The 22,379-nt window shown below is 46.7% G+C and overlaps 6 protein-coding genes and 1 non-coding gene across 7 annotated transcripts; 3 read left to right on the top strand and 4 right to left on the bottom strand.

Annotated features, from left to right (window-relative positions):
* The first annotated feature begins 2,092 nt into the window (after nt 1-2,092).
* BC939DRAFT_t130 lies at nt 2,093-2,165 on the top strand. Its single transcript has one exon. It is a non-coding gene; the product is annotated as a tRNA-Ile (tRNA).
* A 209-nt stretch (nt 2,166-2,374) lies between these two features.
* BC939DRAFT_457493 (uncharacterized protein) lies at nt 2,375-3,287 on the bottom strand (the record flags this gene model as incomplete). The annotated part of the gene is made up of 2 exons (XM_051556478.1): nt 2,660-3,287; nt 2,375-2,601 (listed from the first exon to the last, which is right to left on the bottom strand). A coding segment is annotated over exon 1 (511 nt), but the record flags the coding sequence as incomplete, so codon positions are not given.
* A 6,155-nt stretch (nt 3,288-9,442) lies between these two features.
* BC939DRAFT_457478 (uncharacterized protein) lies at nt 9,443-10,412 on the bottom strand. Its single transcript, XM_051556477.1, has 2 exons — nt 9,691-10,412; nt 9,443-9,484 (listed from the first exon to the last, which is right to left on the bottom strand). Exon 1 carries the CDS (start codon nt 10,034-10,036, stop codon nt 9,779-9,781), a length of 258 nt encoding a protein of 85 aa, XP_051410165.1. The 5' UTR covers nt 10,037-10,412; the 3' UTR covers nt 9,443-9,484; nt 9,691-9,778.
* An 87-nt stretch (nt 10,413-10,499) lies between these two features.
* On the top strand, nt 10,500-11,217 carry BC939DRAFT_457476 (uncharacterized protein). The gene is made up of 3 exons (XM_051556476.1): nt 10,500-10,531; nt 10,638-10,857; nt 11,052-11,217. The coding sequence occupies exons 2-3, from the start codon at nt 10,674-10,676 to the stop codon at nt 11,090-11,092; spliced, it is 225 nt and encodes a 74-aa protein (XP_051410164.1). The 5' UTR covers nt 10,500-10,531; nt 10,638-10,673; the 3' UTR covers nt 11,093-11,217.
* A 2,823-nt stretch (nt 11,218-14,040) lies between these two features.
* BC939DRAFT_387688 (uncharacterized protein) lies at nt 14,041-14,235 on the top strand (the record flags this gene model as incomplete). Its single annotated transcript, XM_051551844.1, has 1 exon — nt 14,041-14,235. A coding segment is annotated over one exon (195 nt), but the record flags the coding sequence as incomplete, so codon positions are not given.
* Nucleotides 14,236-17,267: 3,032 nt separating this feature from the next.
* BC939DRAFT_478819 (transcription factor Opi1-domain-containing protein) lies at nt 17,268-19,765 on the bottom strand (the record flags this gene model as incomplete). Its single annotated transcript, XM_051558801.1, has 5 exons — nt 17,268-18,287; nt 18,378-18,634; nt 18,733-18,928; nt 19,027-19,140; nt 19,277-19,765. 5 exons carry the CDS (start codon nt 19,763-19,765, stop codon nt 17,268-17,270), a joined length of 2,076 nt encoding a protein of 691 aa, XP_051410162.1.
* Nucleotides 19,766-19,979: 214 nt separating this feature from the next.
* On the bottom strand, nt 19,980-21,087 carry BC939DRAFT_229555 (uncharacterized protein). The gene has a single exon (XM_051550856.1). The coding sequence runs from the start codon at nt 20,927-20,929 to the stop codon at nt 20,195-20,197; it is 735 nt and encodes a 244-aa protein (XP_051410161.1). The 5' UTR covers nt 20,930-21,087; the 3' UTR covers nt 19,980-20,194.
* Nucleotides 21,088-22,379: the final 1,292 nt, after the last annotated feature.

Raw genomic sequence — 22,379 nt, 5'->3', positions numbered from 1 at the left:
GTTGCCGAACGGGAAAGATGGCGATTCCAAGGCGAGTAACATTTCCTTTCAAGCGCGCGCTGTGCAGTACAAACACGAAAAGAACCATCCTGCTTTCAAGTGTGAGCCTCTTAGGCATTATCTTTGCTCCCATAAGGTTCCGCCATTATTTGTGGGGTAGAATATTGATCACAGACATTTGGCATACATTATGAATCAAAAAGAGATATTGCTCAACTGCGATTTCGAATGTGTCTATAGTACAGGGCTACTAAATTCTAAGCGATGAGGAGCCGAGAAAGCAAATCTAGGATGAATGGCTTTATTGGGTCGAATGCTGCCATTTAGCTCTAGGTGTAGATAGGATATATACCAGTGGGGCGTGTTTCCAAAGATTACTCAAAGCGACAACGGCACCAAGTCCGTGGAAGAAGTAGCCAAACTCGTTTCGCAAAAGCTGCAAACTGAACATAAGCTGTCTAAAGTATATCATCCTGGTTCTAATAGTGTTGCAAAGATATATATTAGAGCCTTCAAAGAGAGTATTCAAAGGCAATTCGAGAGTCATCTTGACTTCTAGAATACTTATTCTCCTTCGATCCAACTTCAGTTAAATGTGCGAGCAGGAAGTGTTCACAAGTCAGCGACTTTGTCAATTGTTCACACCGCATTATGGGGTTTTTCCTTGGGTGCCATGTCATGGCCAGAGACCAACTATCAGAAAGGAAGCTTGCACTAACGTACTAGGGTTTTTACAAGGTCATGGAAGCACGAAGAATAAGGCCTACGCTCTGCTGGATCATTTGATGTCACGGATCAGAAACTAGAGCGCAGTTACACTCTATCCGGCTCAAACCTCCCACACAGGCCCTAGATGGTTGTAATGATGAGTCGTACGAGCTTGAAGCCATCCTGGCCACAAACTTATGGAGGGGGTATGCTACATTGTCAAGTAGAAAGAATATGAAAATTTCAATTCATACCTAATCACCAGGTGGTACTGAAAGTGTTTGGACTCACAGAACCCACATGTCATTGCAAAGCAAGCAGGGAAGGAAAGCGAATTCAGCAAAAAGCGCCACGACAATAGAAGGCGCAATAGAACCAATTTTAAGATGATACCAAGGAGAAAAGGAGAGAAGAATTTCTATGTCAAGAAGAAAATAAAACAATAAGAATAATAGTGCCACTGGGCCTTTTTTCGCACTCTGCGTTTTCCCCAAGGAATGATTGAGATCCGTTCGAAAGGGGTTATTGATTTGAGGCTGGAACGCACAGACGTTGTCACGCCAGCGAGTTTTATCTTTTTCTTGCATCCACCCCATCACACTGAGGTTTTTCTCGTTTCTCATCAGATATACAACTGTGAGCTTTACTTTTCCCTCCACATTAACTTTCATAACACAGAGGTTCTTAATATACTTTTCCTTCACACTAATGCATAGCTTCATAGTCGTAATAGATTTGTGGGGTATAAACTCAGGGAGAGTTGTCTTGCCTAGGTCTCGAAGTAGGATCTTACTGGAAATGAACCTAGGCCATTTTCGCTTTGATTTGGGACCAATAAGTTAGCGTTCTTTCTCTTTTTTTTTTTCATTACCCGGACATCCATAAAACTTGACTAGTATGATAGCTGATGAGGATGTTTATCGGAGGCGGTGCTACCAATGTGTCAGTTCTGGTGATGATCGGATGAGGGGCTCTGGAATAGGTAAAGGAGGTATGGGTGACATATATACCTGGGCTATATACATATAAGATTTTCCGGAGTGTGCTAAACTTAATAACTCATTTACTGGGCGCAGCATTCCGTTCCTGATACTGAAATTTCGTGGGGTCATTTGTCCTCCTCCAACAGGATTCTGATAAGCGGCTTTTATTTTAAGAAGATTTGTTTGCCCAGGATGGTCTTCTGAAGAGAACAATTGGGGTCAGTTTGCTATGTAGAACACTTTCTAAGGCTCGTGTCTAACTGTACCTTGCATTTAAAGACCGTGCATTTAAGGAATGCTGCATTTAGAGATCGTAAATTAAGTCAACCTTGCACTTATAGAATAAAAGGTTGCGGAGAATTTCGATATATAGAAGTTCTGAGACTCCAATCATCAATCGAGCTCGTTTAGCTTAGTCGGTAGAGCGTCGTGCTAATAACGCGAAGGCCGCAGGTTCGATCCCTGCAATGAGCATCTTTTGTTTTTTTCTTGGCTTATTGCCCGGAAGAATATAATCTCACCCCCCCGTGAGATTATCCCCCGTTTTGTCATTTCACAGAGGTGTAAGCGGGTTATTCTTACATCCCGGTAAGAATAATTCAAGCTTTTTTTTTTCACGGGGAGGTGAGCGCCATATTCTCACGGGGGTAGTCTGTAGGGCCTCGTTTAAAAAAAAAAAAATCACTCGTTTATTGTTCAAGGTCTGTTTCAGCAGGATGGAATTCTTTGGATGGTCGCGACATCTCACTGCTGCTCTTGATACGTTTGGCTCCTGGACGCCCCTTCGGCTTCACCACAAGTGGGTCTTTAGTGACACTAAGACCTGCTTCGTTGTCAGACGCGTCCTGTAGCTCTATGAGTCCCGTCTCCGTTTCAGCGAGATTGAGAGGTTGTTGAGCGTTTGCATCGCATTGCTGGACCGGCTGTCCCCATGATGGCCAGCTCTCTCGCGATCCCTGTAACATCTGTGTGCCACTTTATCCTCAGTCGCTCTTCCTTTCTTGGCTGTGGTGTCGAGGATCCTGTAGAGAACAAGGTGTGCACAATCCTCGTACAAGCGCTGGCGGGGTGATCCTCGGTCCTGGTGGAGGCGATGTAATGCGGGTAGGCGACTAGAAGCTTTGAACCAATTTTCGTCTCGAAACCTTCAAGATCCTGCCACTGCTCCTTGAACCAGCGCCTGAGAACGAGGCTGATCAAATACTTGCACCTGCTGTCCCCTTGCATCACGCAAAAGAAGTGCCTGCACACAATCTCCGTGTTTTGCAGCAAGAGGCAGGTGCAAAAATATGAATGGCCAACCATAACCACAACGGACTCCTGTTGACTGCGATGGATCTTGTTGTGGATGGAATAAACCACAATGATTCCGGCTGGGTCCAGTCTTGAGAGTATGATGCCAGAGAAGTCTCGCGGAGGGCTTTCCCAGTTCGGTCGACCTATGCAAATGGATTCCGTGGTGTAGTAAATGACAATCATTCGGTTGGCCTCGCAAAGTTGATATTGGATCACGGGAAAGAGCACTGCCCCAGAATAAAAGAATAAACGGTCTGGTTCCTGGACCAGAGTCTTCTTTCCTAAAATCATGTGTATCACACGTCGCATTCGTCCAGATTGTCCGGATAACACCACAGCAACGACAGGTACTGATACCACCGTCAGTAACCCACGCAACAAGATACAGTCAACAGGGAATACCAATCCTGATCATTCGCCATCTTTGCACCGTCAACCGCTCTTATTTAGGCATTGTACTTGCCCTGCAGCGCTTCCTCAATCACCGATCGTCTCATTGAGCATCCGTCATCGGCCCACCCTCGTCAAACGGCATTATAAAGGTACAATCGAGGCCTGATCAGCGAGTATTGGCATACAACGACTCTAGAGAGGTGGACTTCATTGTCATGACTCCTCACCTCATCGGATATCACATATGCGAACTCCTTGCAACTACCTCAGTCATTCCAAAGGAATATAGTCCTAGCTCGTACCATTTAGCTAAACAGATCCTATATTTATTTCCTTCCATTTTCGTTTACCTTTGTGTTCATACATTCCAATCTAAAGGAGGACCCTGCACCGCGAACCAGTAAGTAACCGAAGCACGCCCTTGCCGAAGTCCTATTCGCGTGGTGTCTCCTATTGTAAATAGAACTAATGATAGAAGTTACAGAACTCGTTATTAGATCCCCTACGCCGCATTACCCCGTTGCTTCTTGCCATGGTAGGCAGTGAGGCTACTAGTCAATCAGAGGTATTATTCAGAAGCCGGTTGTTACAAACGATCTTTCGTGCAGCGCCATACGCGTCGCTCTTGTCCTGTGCATCGAAACATAATCCAACGGTTACAGCCCAATTGAATGAATCTCCCTAGTTCCTAGTTTTGGAGCCTTAAATATGTGAGTTAAGTCCAGGTGAACTTCTCAGAACATCATGGAAGAAGGTTGAAAAAGCAAACGCGTGGCGATACCTCTAAATGCTTCTCAATTGCAAAGGCGCTTTGGATAATGCGCAAGGTGAGCATCAAGAGTTTACTGAGTGCAATTGTTTATGAGCATCTAGTCTATGAGTAAGACGTATCTCAGGACATTCTCCGGATACCCAGTCTGGATAGACCATAGACTATAGCCTTGCATAACAGACTCTGGTGAATATGTGGTGTTGCTGATGCTGCTGATGCTTATGGCCATTGATTACCCATCGTGATTTAGCGACCTCTCTCTTCTTTTCTTTCTACATAAGACAAACCCTAATCATCTTGACTTAAAGTCTAGCATTGCATGCAAACAGCCTTGCACATTTCGAAAAAGAAAAGAGGACGAGCTCAAAAAGGACGAGCTCCAGATAGGCGTGCAGGAGTATGACATAGGCATGAGAACGAGCAAAAGGACGAGCTGCAGATGGGCGTAAAGCAATTGGACGAAGAGAGAGAGTGACACAACCTGGCCGTTGCTCGAGATTATCTGGTCATGGAGATATGGAGTTATATATTCTACGAAGGTGGAGGGCATGGTGAAATGCACTCTTTCTCGCAAATTTTTTTCTCTGTGCACACCCTAACACTCTATAATCAACATCACTGTTGCAAATTACCTTCCTCGCCAGCGTTCCACTACACGCTACGCTAACTACAGTGATCAAGGCACAGAGAAACGAATGTACATTCTACAACTGCGTCCAGGGACTGCTGGACAGGAAAGCGGCGATCCAGCCACAGGAGCGTCGCATTGATCAGGGTCTCCCGGTCAGGGACGGGGACGGACCTGTGCCATTGACCAAGTCAGAAAAAAACCACTTGATTCGGTTGCACTCAACGGCGCCAGTTCAAGTGAGAAACGTCCTTTTAAATGTGTTCGTCCGATTTGAAAGGCGCAGAAAGCCATTCCTGACAAGAGATAGCCTGAGCAAGCATTACAAGTGGGTCTGCGCCATTCCAACATCCCGATTAACGTTCCAGGGCTTCAACTTATTGACAGCGCTCAAATTCTCCCTGATGATTTGGAGGTCGCCAATGCCTCAGGTACATCTGGTGACGAGGTTGATGAGGAGAACCACAAAGGCGATGAGGCGTTTAGCGGCAGCAATGCACTCATATTCAACAATAACGTCATTTCGGCTACTTCAATGACATTTGATTCAGGAAGAGTGGTTGGTGCAACTATCCGAGAGTTTGCGGGGCTCGGACATTGCAAATACTCAACAGCAACATGTACAGCGCATGCAAATCATGGCGTTTTAAGAGGAACAGTGCACGCTAATCACAGCTATGGAGCAACGGGTCCTGAGCTCTATTGCCCAGATTGCAGCAGGTCAAGGGCAGGGGCAAGCTATGCAAGCTGCTTCTGCTTCTGCTTCTGGCACCGGACCTTCCAGTCCGGTTTCTACAAGTGGAAAAAGAACGCACTCTAAGGCCCCTCACTTTGGTACATTCAAATCCCCTAGTCGTATGTCTCCAACTGAAAATAAGTAAAATGAAAATGGCGGTTCGGTGGAGCGAGTGTAGATCGGTGTAAAAATTGGGCAGATGTAGAGACGGGAAAGCACCTTGCTTATCATTTCCCACGACAGTGAAAGCTAGGTAGCTCCCTACGCGTCGGGATGCTTGCAAACGATTGGAGTATCTGAGGTGTCGAAGGATCTAGGGTGAAAAGGGTATTTTATTGGGCGAATGCTGCTATCTAATTCTATGCGTAGATAGGGTTTATATACTAGTTGCATCGGTGTCAACAGTGCACTGAGATATTGTAGAAGCTGGGCGAAGCACTGTCGACATCATAGCATACTAAATCTAGCATTAAACCTTTGCAAAGATCCACGATAGTGATTTTGAGTCGTAAAGTACTACTCCAATATGATCACAAACGACTGTCTGTTTCCTATTTCCATGGCGTCTCGTAATTCAGCTTTGGACTGGAATCTGGCTCAATCCTGCCTCTTATTGGATTGGACAAAGGGGTAGATTCTCCAGCGATAAGGAAACTGATATGTGAATCTACATGTAGACCTAGTATGACACTCCGTTATCACCCTACTGGTAAACAGCAATTTAGTGCGTCGCCCGAGTGTGTCAAGGGTGTAACACACCTGGTATCAGAGAACGGAGCTGAACTACAGTCTATATTAAGGAAGCGATGGCTAAAAAGATCTGGATCCTTAAACGAATTGAGGTGATGGGACTAGATGTGTGATAGAAGCAAGAGCAATCTATTAACAATTACGTATTGGGTACGATGGCGCGTGGTCAGGGCAGAAGAAAAAAAGTGCGGGCTGGTATAGAGAGAGGTGTACAAAAGTGCGCACTGGTAGAGAGAGAGAGAGAGATGTACTGAAGTTTGCACTCTTGACACATCTGGGCGACGATAACGGGGTGTCAGGCGCTTAAGCACTTAGAAACCCAGGTATTGATCATAAAGCCTCTTTTATATGCCCGTGAGATTATCTTTGTTTCGCTATAGAATAACAGGGTGTAAGATTAAAGCTCTTACGGGGGGTGTGAGAATAAAATTTCACTATGTGCTTTGGATAATCTCACGGGGGGTGTAAGAATAAAATCTTACGGGGGGGTGAGATTATATTCTTCCGGTCGAAAATGCTTATTTGCCGACCCCTGCCATGTGTAGACGTGGTTATTCATCGACCCCTATGCTATTTGTCGCCTCGCCAACTAGCCATATTGATCCCTATCTATTCATTGCAGCAAGGGAGGTGCGACCAAGTGCGGATAAGTTATCCAAGGCGAAATCATGGGTAAAAAAGCCGAGGACTATCTCGACCTATAAAGACTTCAATAAGATCAAATTAGAAAGAAAAGACCTAAAAAAAGCGGTTTTAGAGGACACCGGGTGGCAAGCAGGCAAGGAACAATATGACAAGCTGATGAGATGGCAAGCAGACAGGGATCTATATGGCTAGTTAACGGGGCAAGGAACAGATAAGAAGGGGTATGACAAATCGATCGGGCAACGGCAAATAGCAGAATAACCACACGTCTACACATGGCAGGTACGGGTCGGCAAATAAACATTCCCGACCGGTTGGCGAATAAATAGTTTGTCAAAAGAACTAGGAATAATTCTACTTGACAACATGGGTTGTCGCTCTTAGTTGACAACCCATGCGGAAATCCATGTAGCTCGCTTACCCTGAAAATCGGATCTATGGCCTAAATCATACCTTCAGACGGCGCCTACTTCGCGGGGGTGTCTGTTGTTTACGCTCAGGTTGCCCTTATCTACACGAGTTTCTGCATGGGTTGTCAAATATAACTGATAACCCAGGTTGCAATGATTTCTAATATGTGTTGAATATGAGGCGTTCTTTCTATAAGTGCACTATGATAGCGCGCGTGTTTATTGCAACAAGAGCTATTTCATATCTTTCTCGCCTGGTAAAAGAGCCCTCCAGGGCCCTTTTGCTTTTAAAGAGAAAGGATTGGGATTCTTCTTATCTCGCCTGTGCGACAAAATAGTGGCCACGTGTAGGACTTAACGGACATTGCTTACCTATGTCAGGCGATCGTTTTTTACTTTTCACGGCATAGCGTCGTAGGGATGTTCGCATGACTCTGTTCCCATCAAAGAAAAAATGCGCACGGAGGTAAAAAGGGCAAACCAGCATCATCGACACGTTTTCTGCTGAAACCGTAGGGTACGCGCAAGAAGGACGAACTATACCTTCTATACCTTATTGTTTCTGTACGTATAGACTACCATAAGCGAGATGAATATCCCTGTCGCTGCACTCTCATGTGTCTAAGCGAAACGAATGTTGATCAGAGTACTGACGGTTGTGTGAACATGCAACGCGCATGAATATTTATCATTCTCCTGCAGTCTGCACTTTGTTCGATCGCGTCTATCTTTCTATTGCGCAGACCATTAGTCTAAATGAATGATGGCGATAGTGCGCACGATAATTCGGGTGAGGGAATTATCTACAGGGAGCGAAAGCAAGCAAGCAAAAGAGAGTGAGGGAGAAAAAAAAACAAGGTTGGATCCTAAACGGCGCCCCATCCAAAGTCCAAACACGCCATTCGAGCTGCTGGATGTGTAAATGTGCGAGAGGGGCACATGTATATGGTTCTGTGCTAGTAGCTCTCGCTGAAAAGCAGAGAGTGTGTTATCGTGTATCAATCGTTAGCCATCGCACCCTCGGATCCTTCCGTTCTTTCGTTTTGTGCCTTTGTTTGGAGGGCGCAAAAGACAGAGAAATAACTCGACTTAGTTGGATTCGGAGTCTATTGATCATAATGCCATTGATATCATACAAATAAACAAAATGACATGCGGACACAATCGTCGTTCTGGTCCTTATTTTTTTTGCATGAATTTCTAAGCGGGCCGCGTGCGTTTGCCATGAGCGACAAACAAAGAAGCATTGCACCCCTGCAGCATTCTCTTTCACCCTCAAAATGGGGCAACACTAGTCGGCTTTGAGGCGCCCTAAGACAGACCGAGAAGGGTGTACAAAAGAAGGCTTCGATGGAGGCGTACATCTTACCGTGCGAGACCTGACCTACAAAAAAAACTAGTTCGTGCAAAAGTGGACGTAAAAACAAAAGTGTGGTGCTAAGGGCGACGTAAATGGAAAGCTCGTCTTGGCCTCTTTGATGCTCAAGGGACACGCGGGACAACTCGCGTCATCTCTCAGTCGCTTCCTCCCTGTTCCGTTACACTTCTCCATCATTCTGCCTTGTACTTGCTATAGAAACTTCCATCTGCGAACGGCTATGGTAAAAAAAAGAAAAAAGGGAAAAAGGGCGTCTCCTGTCCCCCTTTTTTTCTTTCCTGTTGGAACAAAGCCCAAGCGCATGCGGCTGGATTGATTTCATGGAGCATGCGCCCTCTGGAAATTTGTTGCCACTTCAGACTCACGAAAATAGAAAGGAAAAACCAAAGCCCATGGAACAAAGACCTGAGGCAACGGAGTATCAAGTACTACCCCTAACCCTCTTCTCCCAAACCCACGTTCAAAATGACATTGCTGCCGTGATCAGCCCTTGTCCACAGCCTATTTATATACATGTTCCTCAGATTAGGCAAGCCTAAAAGGAAGGGAGGGTCTTTTGCATCTACGTTGGTACACTGCTGTGCATTCGGTACGATCATTTGGGAACGCACTGTTGAAATGGATATGTCAGGTTTTTTGTACGTGCGTTTTTTTTTCTCCTGAATGCTGAACTCGATTCACAAGTTCACGCCCGGAAATCCGGAAAGTCAGACAGCTTACTCGTAATCGTACTTCGCAATTGTCCAGTTTTCATTTCCCGTACAAGGGATCAGAAATATCCACAGGTAATTGAAGTCAAAAATGCAAGTACCCTGGGCCATTGCCGACAGGATCTTGGACCCCGACCTTATCGTGTATCTATTTCCATTTTTTTTTTCAGATCGTTTGCGAGATCCCCTCTTCACATTACCTCTGTGGTATTTTTACTTTCTTAGTGCATCTTGACCGGAGAGCGCCGAGATTTACTTTCGTATTGCGACGCGTTGCAAAGAAAATTAGGATCAGAGCTTGCGAACTATCTACGTTCTAAACGGATGATCGTGGGGCGTGGCGTCTCTACATAGATCTACATGTGGGAACTAAAACGACCATCGTTTTGCCGAACCTAGTTTTTCGAGCTCGATGGGATCTTCTGCCCTTAGTCGATATTTCGTGTAACCACGAACAAAATATCCCGCGTCTAGGCCGTTGTGTCCACCACACAAATGCAACCTAACGGGTGTGCGGGGTACAACGTGGCTACCTGTCCGTTGCCCGTTGTGTGTATGCACGACGCATAAATCGATACTTGAGGCGGAGAAAGAGAAAGAGAGGGAGAAAAAAAGGCGATACAACATTGAAGCGTTGTAAAATGTCTGCGATATTCGCCCTAAATCGCAAGGAATTATTATCGCAACAGTCGTGTGCACAGTCGATTAATAATGGATAGAAGACACCACAGTAATAAGCAAAAACTAAGGAACTGTCGTTCTAGTCCTCTAAGGTAGTAGAGAAATGAAACAGTAGCCGAGAGATCCTATGTGGGAACTAGGCTAGCTGTCAAAGAGACAGCGTTGGAATGAGACATGCACAGGACATAAATAAACGCGTTCACCAGATAGGAGAAGTAGGCCTAGGGATCTGTACTTAACAATACAGGAGACAACACAGTGAGAGGCTGGCACAGGAGACACGACCTGGCTTGCATGGGTACATGATAAGCTGGGAACGGAGAAAAACAAAGTTGCTTTTCTCATGCCTCAAATCATATCTATTGAGGGCTATTTTATTCACTCAGAGAAACAAGAAAAAAACGAGGGATATGCATGCATGCATGCATGCATATATCGGGTCTGGGTGAGGGAGAGAGAGATGAGCGAACGAAAGAAAGAGCAAGAGCAGGTTAGAGACACGTACAAACGGACAGACACACCCGTAAAAAAGGTATCGCTCATTTACCATTGCTCACTCACAAATGGATCGTAGACCTCTAAAATGAGTGTGAACTGGATCGTGGACCTTGGGAGGTATGGCTCGAAGACGGGTATGGTGCATCCACAGTGTGCAGTTAGAAATCGCAAACCAGTTTTTCTCCCATGGGCCAGTCTTTCTACCACTCTCCCTCGAGATGGATGGTGTGCTGGCTGCAGTACCCCCCGAGACCTTCAATTGCATGTTTCTACTAATGCACACAAAAGTATGTTTATTTTTGTTATATATACATGCACATTGATTGTTCATGGACCATGGTCATGTCAGCCAGACAGGTCAGCTCTTCATTCATATCAATGCTCAATTAGAAGCACAGAGCAAGAGTTACTCGCATGAAAATGTTTACTCTGATCTAGTCAATCGGCCATTCATTTTACTCACTTGGTCTTAGTCTCGGTCGATCGTTTTTTGCTTTGGTGTAGTTTGCCTTGTTAGCCCTGTTTGTTGCTGCGTGCCGTGGGCCTTGTCCCTGAAGATGGTGATGATGAAGTTGACGACTGACAATAGGGCATTAGCAATCAAAAGGAGAATGAGATAAAGCAAAGCAAAGAAGCAGGTGGGCAGGTGCCAGCTGCGGCCCTTTTGGTCGTTCAACACCGCTAATGCGTGCATCCTATCTCATTTCATTTCCTCGGGTTCATTATTCAGTTCATGCAGCTGCTCATCAACAGGATAAGGGCAAGGGCGGCTATCAAATCCTTCTCCTAGCATTCATATGCAACGTCCTTTCGTTCATTTACAGCAGCAGCAGCAGCAGATGTACATAGTAATTGGCCGACCGTTGTCCCTAATATAAATACGGTAATGGTGTCCAGGATTGTGTCCATCAATTCTCTCGCGCTCCCTCTCCTCCTCCAACCTTTTCCGTCAATTCGAGCCTGTACTACAAAAAGTGTCCATCTGTAGTTCTCTCGCACAACAAAGTAACAAACAAACACGTCCTCGTTTTCTATCCTTTTTTCTTCTATATCGCCCCCATTTTCGTTCACATCCGCATTTCCCTACATCTACAATTCTGCGCCTGGTCCTGCTTTACTTTCCGGTCCACCCGTTTACCAGATTTGCAGCCGAGGTAACGTTGTGAAAAAAAAAGAAAAAAAAAAACCTTATCAGTTTTCCTTTTCGGTTTACAGAACAGAACGGGAATCTGGTTTCTACCAAAACACCCATTAGATGGGAGTTTTTTTTTTTTTTTGACAACCACGTCCTTGAACAGTTCTTTTTCACGGGCTTTTGCATGCTCTATGCGCGTGCTGCAGACGCAGAAACCCGACAAAGTCCCGTTTACACTGGAATCTGTTGATCTTGAATTGTAAGATGGCTAGTTGAGCACAAAGACTTTGGTAACTAGCCAGCGCATTTAGCGATGGCTCATTTTCTTAAAGATACGTCCTTTGTGGGAGCCATGTCCTTTTTTATTTGGTTGGCCTGTTAAACAACGGACATGAGCTACATTTACTCCTCCATCACCACATCCTTTCTTTGGAACTGATAATCGCATTTGGTATTTGCTTCGCAATATCAGACGGTCTATCTCATCCATCGCTCGTAGTCTAGTAAGCCGTGGTTTTTTGTTGCTTTCCCCGCCGTAAAAAAATTCAGACTCCACTAGTGTGGAAACAGGGCAAAAAAATACAGAAGGAAAAAAGAAAAAGAGAAGAGAGCAGCATAGAGTCTAACGAGGGCATTGTTTTCTTAATCTTGTCTAACCAACGATGGTTCATTCGTGCTCGTTTTCTCTCTGATCAGTCCCCTCATCAAGCCTTTGTCCTACACAAGCATTTGTGAGAGAAGGAAAAAAAAGGCCCGCCAGAGTGAAAAAGAAAGGTAAGCTGAGAACACAACACTCAACTGTACCCTTTTTTTTCTTCTTCTGAGCAAGCATTGGGCGCGATACATGAATGGACATTGGACATGTACACACCCAAGCTGGAGATACACGCATGCATAGTAACAAAAAAAAAAAAAAAAAAAAAAAGAGCATGAGAGGCTGGGAAAGTGGGATTGGCAGTGAAAAAAGAAAAAAGAAAAAGAGCGTCTCATAAGCAGACCGCGCGGCTGCTAGTCTGTTTTACTTGTGTGTAGGCAGTATTTGTTTGTTTGGATGCGTGTGTCCGTCCGTCTGATGCCTGCATGCAATCGGTATGGTCGCACAAGCCAGCGACATGCATGTCTTTCACTCAGGCAGGCAGACCATTTCCCCCCTTGCGCACTCGTTTTATTCGCGAGCACACACAAACACATCCATAATCACTCACTTCCACTCACTCCCACTCACTTCAGCTGAAAGAAAAAGGTGTGCCTGGTGAGAGCACCTCAAAGAGCGTGGACCTGCAGACACACACACTACGGCTGACATAAAGAGGATCATCCTACATAAACCCCCCTCCCCCCCCAACCCCCATTTTCGCCAACTGCCCTTCCTCTGTTTTCTCTCCTTTCCCTCGCTCTTTGGCTCTTTAACCCCACTTCCCCCATTGCACCATCGCACGCGCTCACTCTGCACCCGCACACACGCACTTACCCATACACACATACTGCCATCCTCACTCGGCTCCTAATCACTCGCTCGGTCACACTGTCGCACCACTTAGCACATTGCAACAGAACCCCCTTTCTCAACACGCACACGCTTTATACTGGTCACCGACCTTTTTCTTTCTCTCTTCTCTTTTTGCTGTGGACTTGTCTCTCCATCTTGTACTCCTGCCCTGTTATCCACATACCCTTTGCTACTGCTTCAGTCATTTCCTTATCTCAAAACAAGACCTGCTCTTCTTTTCTTTACTGCCATCATTTGACTAAAAGATCCCGCCTCTTCTTCTACTTTTCCTTGCTCGACCTTATTTAAATCCATACATTCCTCTGCATCACCAGGCATTTTCCCTTCGAGCCACCAGCACCCCTTTAGCAGCAATCCTTGGCATCGGTACCATCGTCATTGGGCGTCAGAAACAGCACTAGTCAGCCAACAAACTCACACAGGCAGTGCAACCTAGTCCAGTCCCAACTCAGCTCACAGTCCAGTCCAGCCCAAAATCAAGGCACCCTGATATTCCTCGAGTTACAGCCCCTCTTTCTGAGCAACAACGCCTTTCGCCTTTTATCTTATAACAAGACATCCCTTGTCGAGCCTGGTCAACACCATCCATTTTGACTGAAGAAAGCACACATAGTAATAGCTTCCAACAGTACTTCACACCACACCTCACACCCTCTTTTCGTCTTTCACCAACCCCCGGTTTCCACTTCCACACACACACACAGTGTCTCCACCCACAACACAGCACACCACACCGACACCAACAATCTGTAAAAAGACACTCTTCTCAACATGTCACAAGAAAACGACCATCCTTGCCAGGCTAATAAATCGGTCCAGTTTTCAAGGTTCATCAAAATCTCATTCACATATCCAGGTGATGAATACGATCGGTCCGCACTCGAACCCGCCAAGCTGACCTTCTCCGAAGCTACGGAGCTGATGCAGCTGCGTATCGACTGGAAGCAGGAGATGAACCGACGACTTGAGCAACAGCAGCAACAACAGCAGCAGTTGCAACAGCAAGACTCTGAGGATGATTATTCCTCCTCGGATGAGGCCAGGGTTCCCGGATCATCCCCCTCGTCATCCTCGATGGCTGCTGCTGTAAGTTCTTCTGCTAGATCTGTCTTGAAATCGTCTTTGTCCCGTGGGTCCTCGGCTGGTCTTTCTCACCATCAAGGTCTCTCCAGAGGCACCAATAGCGGCTGCAGTAGTCCTGTGAGCGAGGGCGGCGAGTTCACATTCGGCCAAGCCCATCATCACGGCAGCAGTGCCATGATGCACCGCCACAACGAACTCCACCAGTCTAAGGAGAACATGTCTTGCCTTGCGTAAAGAACAACAAGAGTCCAAAAAAAGGATCGGATCCGCTCAGGCCCTCCTCCCTCCCCTTTCAGGCCATGCCCATCCGCACACGTTCTCTGGCCCTTCATGACGCAGCGACACATGCCATCCGCATCCTCTGCCTTTTTTGGGTTCTACACAGCGGATCCGTACCTTTATTCGACGCTCTTTGGCCCTGTCTCCTTTTTCGACTCCTCCCAACTCCTCCCCCTCCTCGCTCCGTCGGCACTTGTACAAAGCAACCCTCTTCTCTTCCTTCCCTCGTGTCTGTTCCCATTGAACGCCCTGTAATCCTTATGTCACCTTTTTTTGTTCGATCCGTGGAAACCCCGGGGCGTTCCATCCCTAGCTTGACCCCTGGACCCCTTGATCCCAAGGGGATCTAGCACACGCGTGTTGTCCTAGCCTAGCGATCGGCCTTTTTTATTTCTTTTCTTTATTTTCTTTTTCAATCCGCACACTTGTACATCATTCTTATTCCTTTTAGACATGTAACTAGCATTCCTCATTCGACGAGTTGTGTCCATATCTCTCCAAATCCCTTCCCTGCCCTTCCCCCCACTTTCCCTTCCTCTTAATTCGTCTCTTCTTCACTTCATCTCCCTGTATCAAATCCGCCTCCTGTTTGACGCGCTACTTCGTCTTTTTTTTTTTTTTTTTTTTTTTTTCCGCGTTGTATTTTATTTCTCTAATTGGCGATCTTCTGCGCCATTGTCCTCACAATTTCTCTGTAACAACACATGAAAAGAAACCTAAAGCATTCCAAATAATAAAAAGAGATATACACAGCATAACAAATGATTTTGCATGCCATTATTCCCTAGTTTACCCTATTTCTTAGCACACGTTCCCATTAGCGCTCCATGGTCTATAATCCAGAGTCTATGTTCCATGGTATATGCATTTATGCTAGTCGGGCAATGAAAAAAAATAAATAAAAAAAATGACGATGTTTGTGTGTTTGTATGTTTGTATGTGTGTGTGAGTGAGTCCGCACCTGCATCGCTAATGCAATCAAATCGGTCCTCCGTCCCTGAACATCTTCCGGAACTTCCTAAACTTGAAAAAGAAACCATTTGTTAAGAAACCATTTGTTTACTCGGCTTTTCTTTTTCCATGGATATATAGAGTATAGCATAGGAAAGAAAAAAAAAAAGAAAAAATGTCTTGAAGAACATGGTATGACGCGAGAACCAGAATGTTTGCATCGACACATTCGTATCTTCCTCTGGATTCACTTCACGACGCCTAGAGGAATAAAAAAAAAAAAACACCCTTCACAGTCCAGTCTACCACCCATCCGTGAACAATGTGTATCGACCGACCGACATCAGCCCGTTGCGCTCAGTCCACAACCGCAGTCGTCGCCGTCGAAAAAAAAAATCATCTATCCATCATCTTCCAACATCTTCTCGATCCCTCCCTCTCCCTCTCCCTCTCCCTTCAGTTCCAGGTCATGATTTCACGCGATTACCCCGTCTTGAGCAGAACACGCAAATGCCACGGGGTGACACTACCTTCTGCTCCTTCCTGAGAGACGTTGCTTTCAACGAGAAGCGGATGACGGTTTGAGATCTTGACGAACACACTAGTGATCCTGAACAGGTGCTTCGGTTATCGTTCAGTCCGTTGAGGACTCATTGGTGTATTCCAGGACCTCCAACCACCCATTGTCCGCACCTCCATGGTTGGTAACAACAACAATCAGCCGTCAGCTTCTTCTCTTAGGGGCTCTCATAAACCATCATCCACAGACCATGGCCCAAGCGACCCAAATCGGTATTCCAAAATGACAAAAGGACCTGCTCACCCTCCTCCCCACTCGTTCCTCTTCAACTCACACACACATGGGTTGATTCTATACATGATCAACTTCATCCCTCAGTCCTCTCGGATCCCACACCCTCATTCAAACGACTGCGCAGTTCTTAGACACGGTCTTCCAGAGGAATTCCCGTGTCAACCATATAGGTCACATACCGAGCAGCTCGAGACTTGATCGCAGAAGACGGTTGGTGCGTCGACCGTTTTCAACCCACCTGAATGAGGATGTGAACGACGGGACGAGGGATGAGGACGAGAAATCAAAGTCGAGGGAATCGCTCGCTACCTTCGCATTGACCATTGTTTTGACGCTCTTGTCGCTGCCATCACTAACTGCCGTCCAAGAACTCTTAGACGTCGTAATCCTTGGATTTTGAGGGCGAATTCGCGCAAGAAGCGAACGAGATCCAGATCGAATAAAAAAATAAACGAAGCGAATACATGGTTGGTTGTATCGAGTCGTCCATCCATCTCAGTAGAGATGAATACATGGGCATCCAAGACGTATTTGTACTGCTCTAAGCAACAGTCCGGGTCTCATTTCCGTTTCAACATCGCGTATTTATTGAAAAAGAAAAAAAAAAAGAAAAAAAGAAGAAAGAAAAAAAAGAAAGAAAAAGAAAAAGAAAGCGCGGCAATAATACAGGTTCGAAAAGAAGGAAAGAGAAGGAGAGCGATAGAATACAGCCACTGCAATGAAATGGAGGCTAGAGTACAGGTTTGCTTGCAAAGTAAAACGAAGACTAGAAGAGACAGAGAAAAGGAGATGGCGGCTGCGAGCAAAAAAAGCAAGTTGCGCGCTGGTATGCTGTTTTGCAAAGCAGTGTTTTTGTAAATCAAAAAAAGTCGTAAGAATAGGTCGTTAAAGTGGTCGTTAATAGTCATTACATGGACTCTTGTGCGATCGCATGGCCATTGATGGCAGGAGTCACTCCCAGGCCAGCGATCACTTCTGCACTCTCGCCGCGCTTCTTGCGTCTTCGGACAGGATGACTCTGGGTGTGCGTAAACGATCCCATGCTGCGCTTCATTGGTCCATGGCCATTGGCGGTTGTCGCGCCAAGAGAGAATGCGTCCTCCTCGTCCAAAGAACTGTCATCGTCCATGGCTGCGAGAGGACCGCGGCCAACATCCTCTTCCGATCCAGAGTCCTCGTCTCCGGACATGACGCTTTTTTGTCTGTACGCATGACGGCTGTAGTGATTCTGGTTGCGTGATCCAAGGCGTGGCGAGGACTTTAGACTGCGCGTGGGCGAGCCAGTAGGGGTAGTATGTCCATTGGCAGAATGAGATTGAGTTTGGCGTAAAGAATACTGCTCTAGGCCTGCTCCAGGGAATCCTCCAGGCATCGTATTGCTGTATGTACTGGGGAACCCAGTGGGTGCCCAGCTAGGGAGGCCCTCGCTATTGTTCTGGGGGTTCATTCCGACGTATCGCAACTTGTCCATCCAGTTCTCGGCCTTGTCCACAGAGTCCTTGAAAATGGATGCGACGGACTTCAGCATATCAGACGACTCATGCGCAAGAACCAGAACCTTGGTGGCGCGCTCAGAGGTTTCATTCAGCGCGACAACGTCTTCGGCTGAACGGTCAACTGGACCGAGGGATGGAGATCCAATGGGAGTTGAGGGCACGGAGTCGTTGTTGAGAGTAGCCCAGCGAACGGGCATCGAAAGAATGAACTGGCGCACGCTGATCTTGGCAGGGTCCGGCAAGCAGGCGCCGGCGTAGCGCGAAACAATGGTGATCACTTTGCGCAGGGTGTCAACGACCTCTTTCTTGATGGACGCCAGGGTGGATGCGGCGGTCGAGGGAACAATTTCTGTATTCTTTGATGGGCTTGCCAAAGAAACAAGGAATGCGCGCAACAATCCAATTTGATGGTCAATGTGATGCACAGCATACTAGTTTGGCGTCATTAACAAAAAGAAACGTGGTTAGTTCTGTCATCTGGTATAGTCGCTAAACCCAGAGATGGTTGCACGAGGATTTACCTGGAGCCATTGAAGGCAATATTTCAAGCTCTTCATGCTCTCTTCGCTGAAGATGGCCACACCCGCAGCAGAGGCAGATCCAACGGTGGCAACGACACCGCGCCAGCCAGAGAACTGCTGTGATGGTGTAGCCGAGATAGATCCAACCTGCTGCTGCTGCTGTGACGAGTAATTGTAGTGGGTGCTGGATGTTTGGTAGGTGGACGATACCAATGGCCGCTGACTTGACTGAGAATCTGATCGCTGCCTTCGAGTGGCTACATGTCATGGATTAGGAAACAAGGAGGTCTGGTCAGAAAGGTATGTCTCTTAGCAATAACAGACAAATGGGGTTATAAGCGGATGCTGTGCATACCTTCTTCACGTCGAGGGTTTCGCGAGCGGAGGACATCGTAGCTTTGCCGAGAGCTGGAAGCAGAGGACACGCTGTCGAAGCTATCGTTCCGAGAACGATGGGCAAAGTAGCTGGCGTCTGGGCGGATAATGTCGTTCGAAGAGCGAGAAGAGCTTGTTGGCGAAGGGAATGGCTGGACATCGGGCTTTTGGTATACCTATTGAGCGTAAGATGAATGAAGACATGTATGAGTATTATAAAAATTATTTCTGCAAGCAAGAGTGGCAACTGTTCTTGTCCGTCCGTTATTCTCACCTTGTCCAGTTGACGACAGGCAAAATCATCGATCTGGCCAAGGGTTGGCTCAAGCTTCTCAAAGACCGGCTTTGATAATGACTTGACGCCCGATTCAACCATCTCTGCTCCATACTAGAAGCGATGATGATCGGCAGTAGACAATATATATAAAAGGAAGAGGGGAATGACGGCGTTGTTAGACCTTAGTTCGTTCAAAGTTACCAGCATTGACACTTAAGAAAATTCTTCGGGAAGATGGATGACATACCTTCATAAATTTGCTGTTCTGTTTGCCATTAGAGTATGCCTGCAGAGCCGAGTTGACGATCGGTAGGCTGGACATGCGTGAAAGCAAGGGGCCAGCAGGGGCTATGAACGAGCCCGATGTCGAAGACGAAGTAGAGCGACCGACGTTGGCCATGTCGCCGAGGGCCTCGGCTGCCAGCTGCTCTGCAGAATCTGGTTCGTCGTCGGTGGTATGCCGCCTGTGGTTGCTGAACTGGTCGAATTCCTCTTCGATATCCGAGGACTGACTGTAGATCTGACGACCATTCTGGCGAGTGTGGCTATTGGTAAAGCCATTGCGTCCGTTGTTCATATGGGACGAATCCAGGTCATCCTCAGAGTCGAGATCGTGGGGGCTTTGGTCGAGGTCCTGCTTGATGTTGTTTAGCTCGTCGTCTGAGGTGTAGTCCTGCTGACAAAGCTGGGAGATGGACATTGGCTGGGCCTTGGACATTTCCTTGGCAGAGGGCATCGCAGAGGGAGCCAGTTTTTTGTGTACTAGGGGCAGCGAAGGGGGACGCAGGTAGAGAGAGAGAGAGAGAGAGAGGGAAAGATAGAAAGATAGGAATATCGATGAGGATGATGGCGATGAGGAGTTGGGGTTAGCTTGGCTTATCGTTTATGAGGGAGAGAAGATGGGAGGGTTGATGGATGGCACATGAAAATGAAAGGAGTGAAAAGGGCAGTCCTTCTCCTCCCCTTTGGATCGGCCTTGGAATAGTTTGGTTTGTTTGCATGGGTGCAGTGTATGCAGTGTATGCAGTGGATGCGCTATGGATGCCAAGCGGCTAATGAAGCATTAAGCATATCCTTTTCTATCTCGCTCTCTTCCTTCCATTTTGCTGGGGATATGCTGTTATGGGTATTGTTTGTTTGTTTGTTTGTTCGGTTGCTTTGTTTACTACACTGTCTGTCTTTTCATTTCTGCCAATGTGCCTGTTCTGCGGGTGTATTTGAGTTCATTCGAGTGAGAGATATGGTTTGGATGTCGTTGCCGAATCGAATGGAGAGAGATAGGATGCGTGTAAATGGAGGGAAAGAGTGCTGTGGAGGTTCTGTTGATGATGATGTGAATGAAGGCTGATGGCTGAAGAGAGAGAGGGGGAGCGTGTGTGTGTGGGTGTGAGTGTGAGGATGGGAGAGTGAGAGAGAGAGAAAATTGCTTGCTTACCTGTTGAGGTTGAAGACACGACTGAAAAAGAGGAGGATGAGAGAGGGGATTGTTATATGAGAGACTAAGAAGAAGAAAAAGCGGCTGTGGTGGTGGTGGCGGTGGTGTGTGGAAGAGGGAAAGGAAAGTCAAGACTACAGACACGTCGAGAGGGACAACGTGTGGGTGCCGGAGAATAAGGAGGGTGTACGGAAGAGGAGGTACTGATTCCCCTGAGCGTATGAGAGGGCGGAGACAGATCGTCGATGGGATGAATGAGAGGGAATGGAATGAGAGAGCGAGAGTGGGAAAGAACGAAGGAAAGGAAAAAGGATGAGAAAGAGAGGGAAGAGAGAGAACGAGAAAGAGAACGAGAAAGAGAAGGCGAAAGAGAAGGCGAGTGTGTGAGTGAGAGAGAGAGAGCGCGGGTGGAGAAAGCCTTGCCCCCAAAGGTTTACTTAGGAACAAAAGGGCCATAGTCTTCATATCAATTTCACATGGCAGGGCAGGGACATGCAAGATATGAATATCGCTTTCAATCGGAGTATTCAACTGACTATTGATTCACATAGAGTGCCATATCGCACAATAATCGAGTCCCCTATCATCATCATCATCAGCAGCAGCAGCAGCAGCAGCAGCAGTAGCAGCATCACCACCCGCCCGCCATAGACCTGGCCACTCAGTCTGAGTGTAAAACAATAAAAAAGGTTGTGCCTGAAAGAAAAAAGAAAAAAGAAAAAAAGGAAAAAGAGAAAAAAGACAGACACATGTGCAACAACCTGCAGCTCATCCGGGTCTACACGTGCCTGGTAGGCAGCACCACCGCCAGCAGACACATTATTGGACAGTGCTGGTTTGGTCTAGTCTACTACGCCCGGCCGTTTGCCTGACTGCTTGCTTGCTGGCTGCAGCTGACCTGCGTCTGCACTCCTGGTTCCCTCCTTTTTTTCTTTTCTTCCTTTCTTCTTGACACCTTGTTTGACACGCCAGAGCGGGCAGCTCTTTCTCCCGACCTCTTTGGCTCCCCGAGAGCTACGTGCCATGGCCTTCGTTTTATTTATATTTTTACGCCCCGTTCGCCCAATCTATTCACCTGTGGAGAGGAGTTTGGATCGGTACATGTGTACAAAACCTTATCTTCTCGGATCCGTCGTCGCCCATGGCCGGTCGTCAAGGGCTACCTGGGCACGAACAAGCTGCCTAGCCCGGCTTCTTTCACTCGAGTAGCCAAAAAACCCTCTTCTCCTCATTGCTACGGAGACGAACATGGGTACGCAAATCGAGATCCTTTGTTCTAGCATCCATGCTAGGCCTTATTATTGTCCTATTTTCTCCCTCCCTTCCGGGCTCGTGTCCTCCCTCCAACCAACTCTCCCATGAGCACCCATATGGAAATGAAAAATAATGTTTATGAAATCCGTTTGTTTGTTCCAACACCCATTCACCCATTCTTATAACACACATGCATCCATTCAATGGTAGTCTATTATACACACAGACACATCCACAATGTAGTCCTTCATGCACGGCATTAAAGGCAAGGCTTTTGTTATCAATTAGGTCTCTTTATGATGACGGTCCAGTCTCGTTTTTCACTCCTCCCGCCAATAAATAAATACACGCGTCTTTGCGCAAAGCGCTTGTTGTGTTCGTCTCTCATTTCCCCCTCCTTTGATGGTGTGTGCATGATTCCCACATGCCACCCACACAACGCTTGGCTCCCTCCACAATACATGCAATAATTAGCCCAGACATACCACATGCAAAAAAAAAAAAAGCATTCATACATTTACAATAACAACGGCATAAATATATACTTTTGCTTACTCACACAGTTAGCGAGGATACCATTACGGCTCCCACAGAGAGATGCTCAACTTCATCCTCTGGGAAGGAGAGAAGGGTGGGGAGGAAGGGGCTCCATCGCAATTGA

This window comes from Gamsiella multidivaricata (genome assembly GCF_025024155.1).
Source record: "Gamsiella multidivaricata strain RSA 2152 chromosome Unknown BC939scaffold_51, whole genome shotgun sequence".
In the NCBI taxonomy this organism is placed as follows: domain Eukaryota; kingdom Fungi; phylum Mortierellomycota; class Mortierellomycetes; order Mortierellales; family Mortierellaceae; genus Gamsiella; species Gamsiella multidivaricata.
Note: the sequence above shows the minus strand (reverse complement) of the source record. Positions and strands in the feature narration are given on the sequence as shown.

Bases quoted from the DNA above. Each gene is read 5' to 3' on its own strand.
- BC939DRAFT_457478 (XM_051556477.1), bottom strand. From the start codon at position 10,036: ATGTTGTATCGCCTTTTTTTCTCCCTCTCTTTCTCTTTCTCCGCCTCA.
- BC939DRAFT_229555 (XM_051550856.1), bottom strand. From the start codon at position 20,929: ATGAAGACTATGGCCCTTTTGTTCCTAAGTAAACCTTTGGGGGCAAGG.
- BC939DRAFT_457476 (XM_051556476.1), top strand. From the start codon at position 10,674: ATGAGTGTGAACTGGATCGTGGACCTTGGGAGGTATGGCTCGAAGACG. The intron at 10,858-11,051 runs CTACTAATGCAC...CATTTTACTCAC, and splicing joins AGACCTTCAATTGCATGTTT to TTGGTCTTAGTCTCGGTCGA.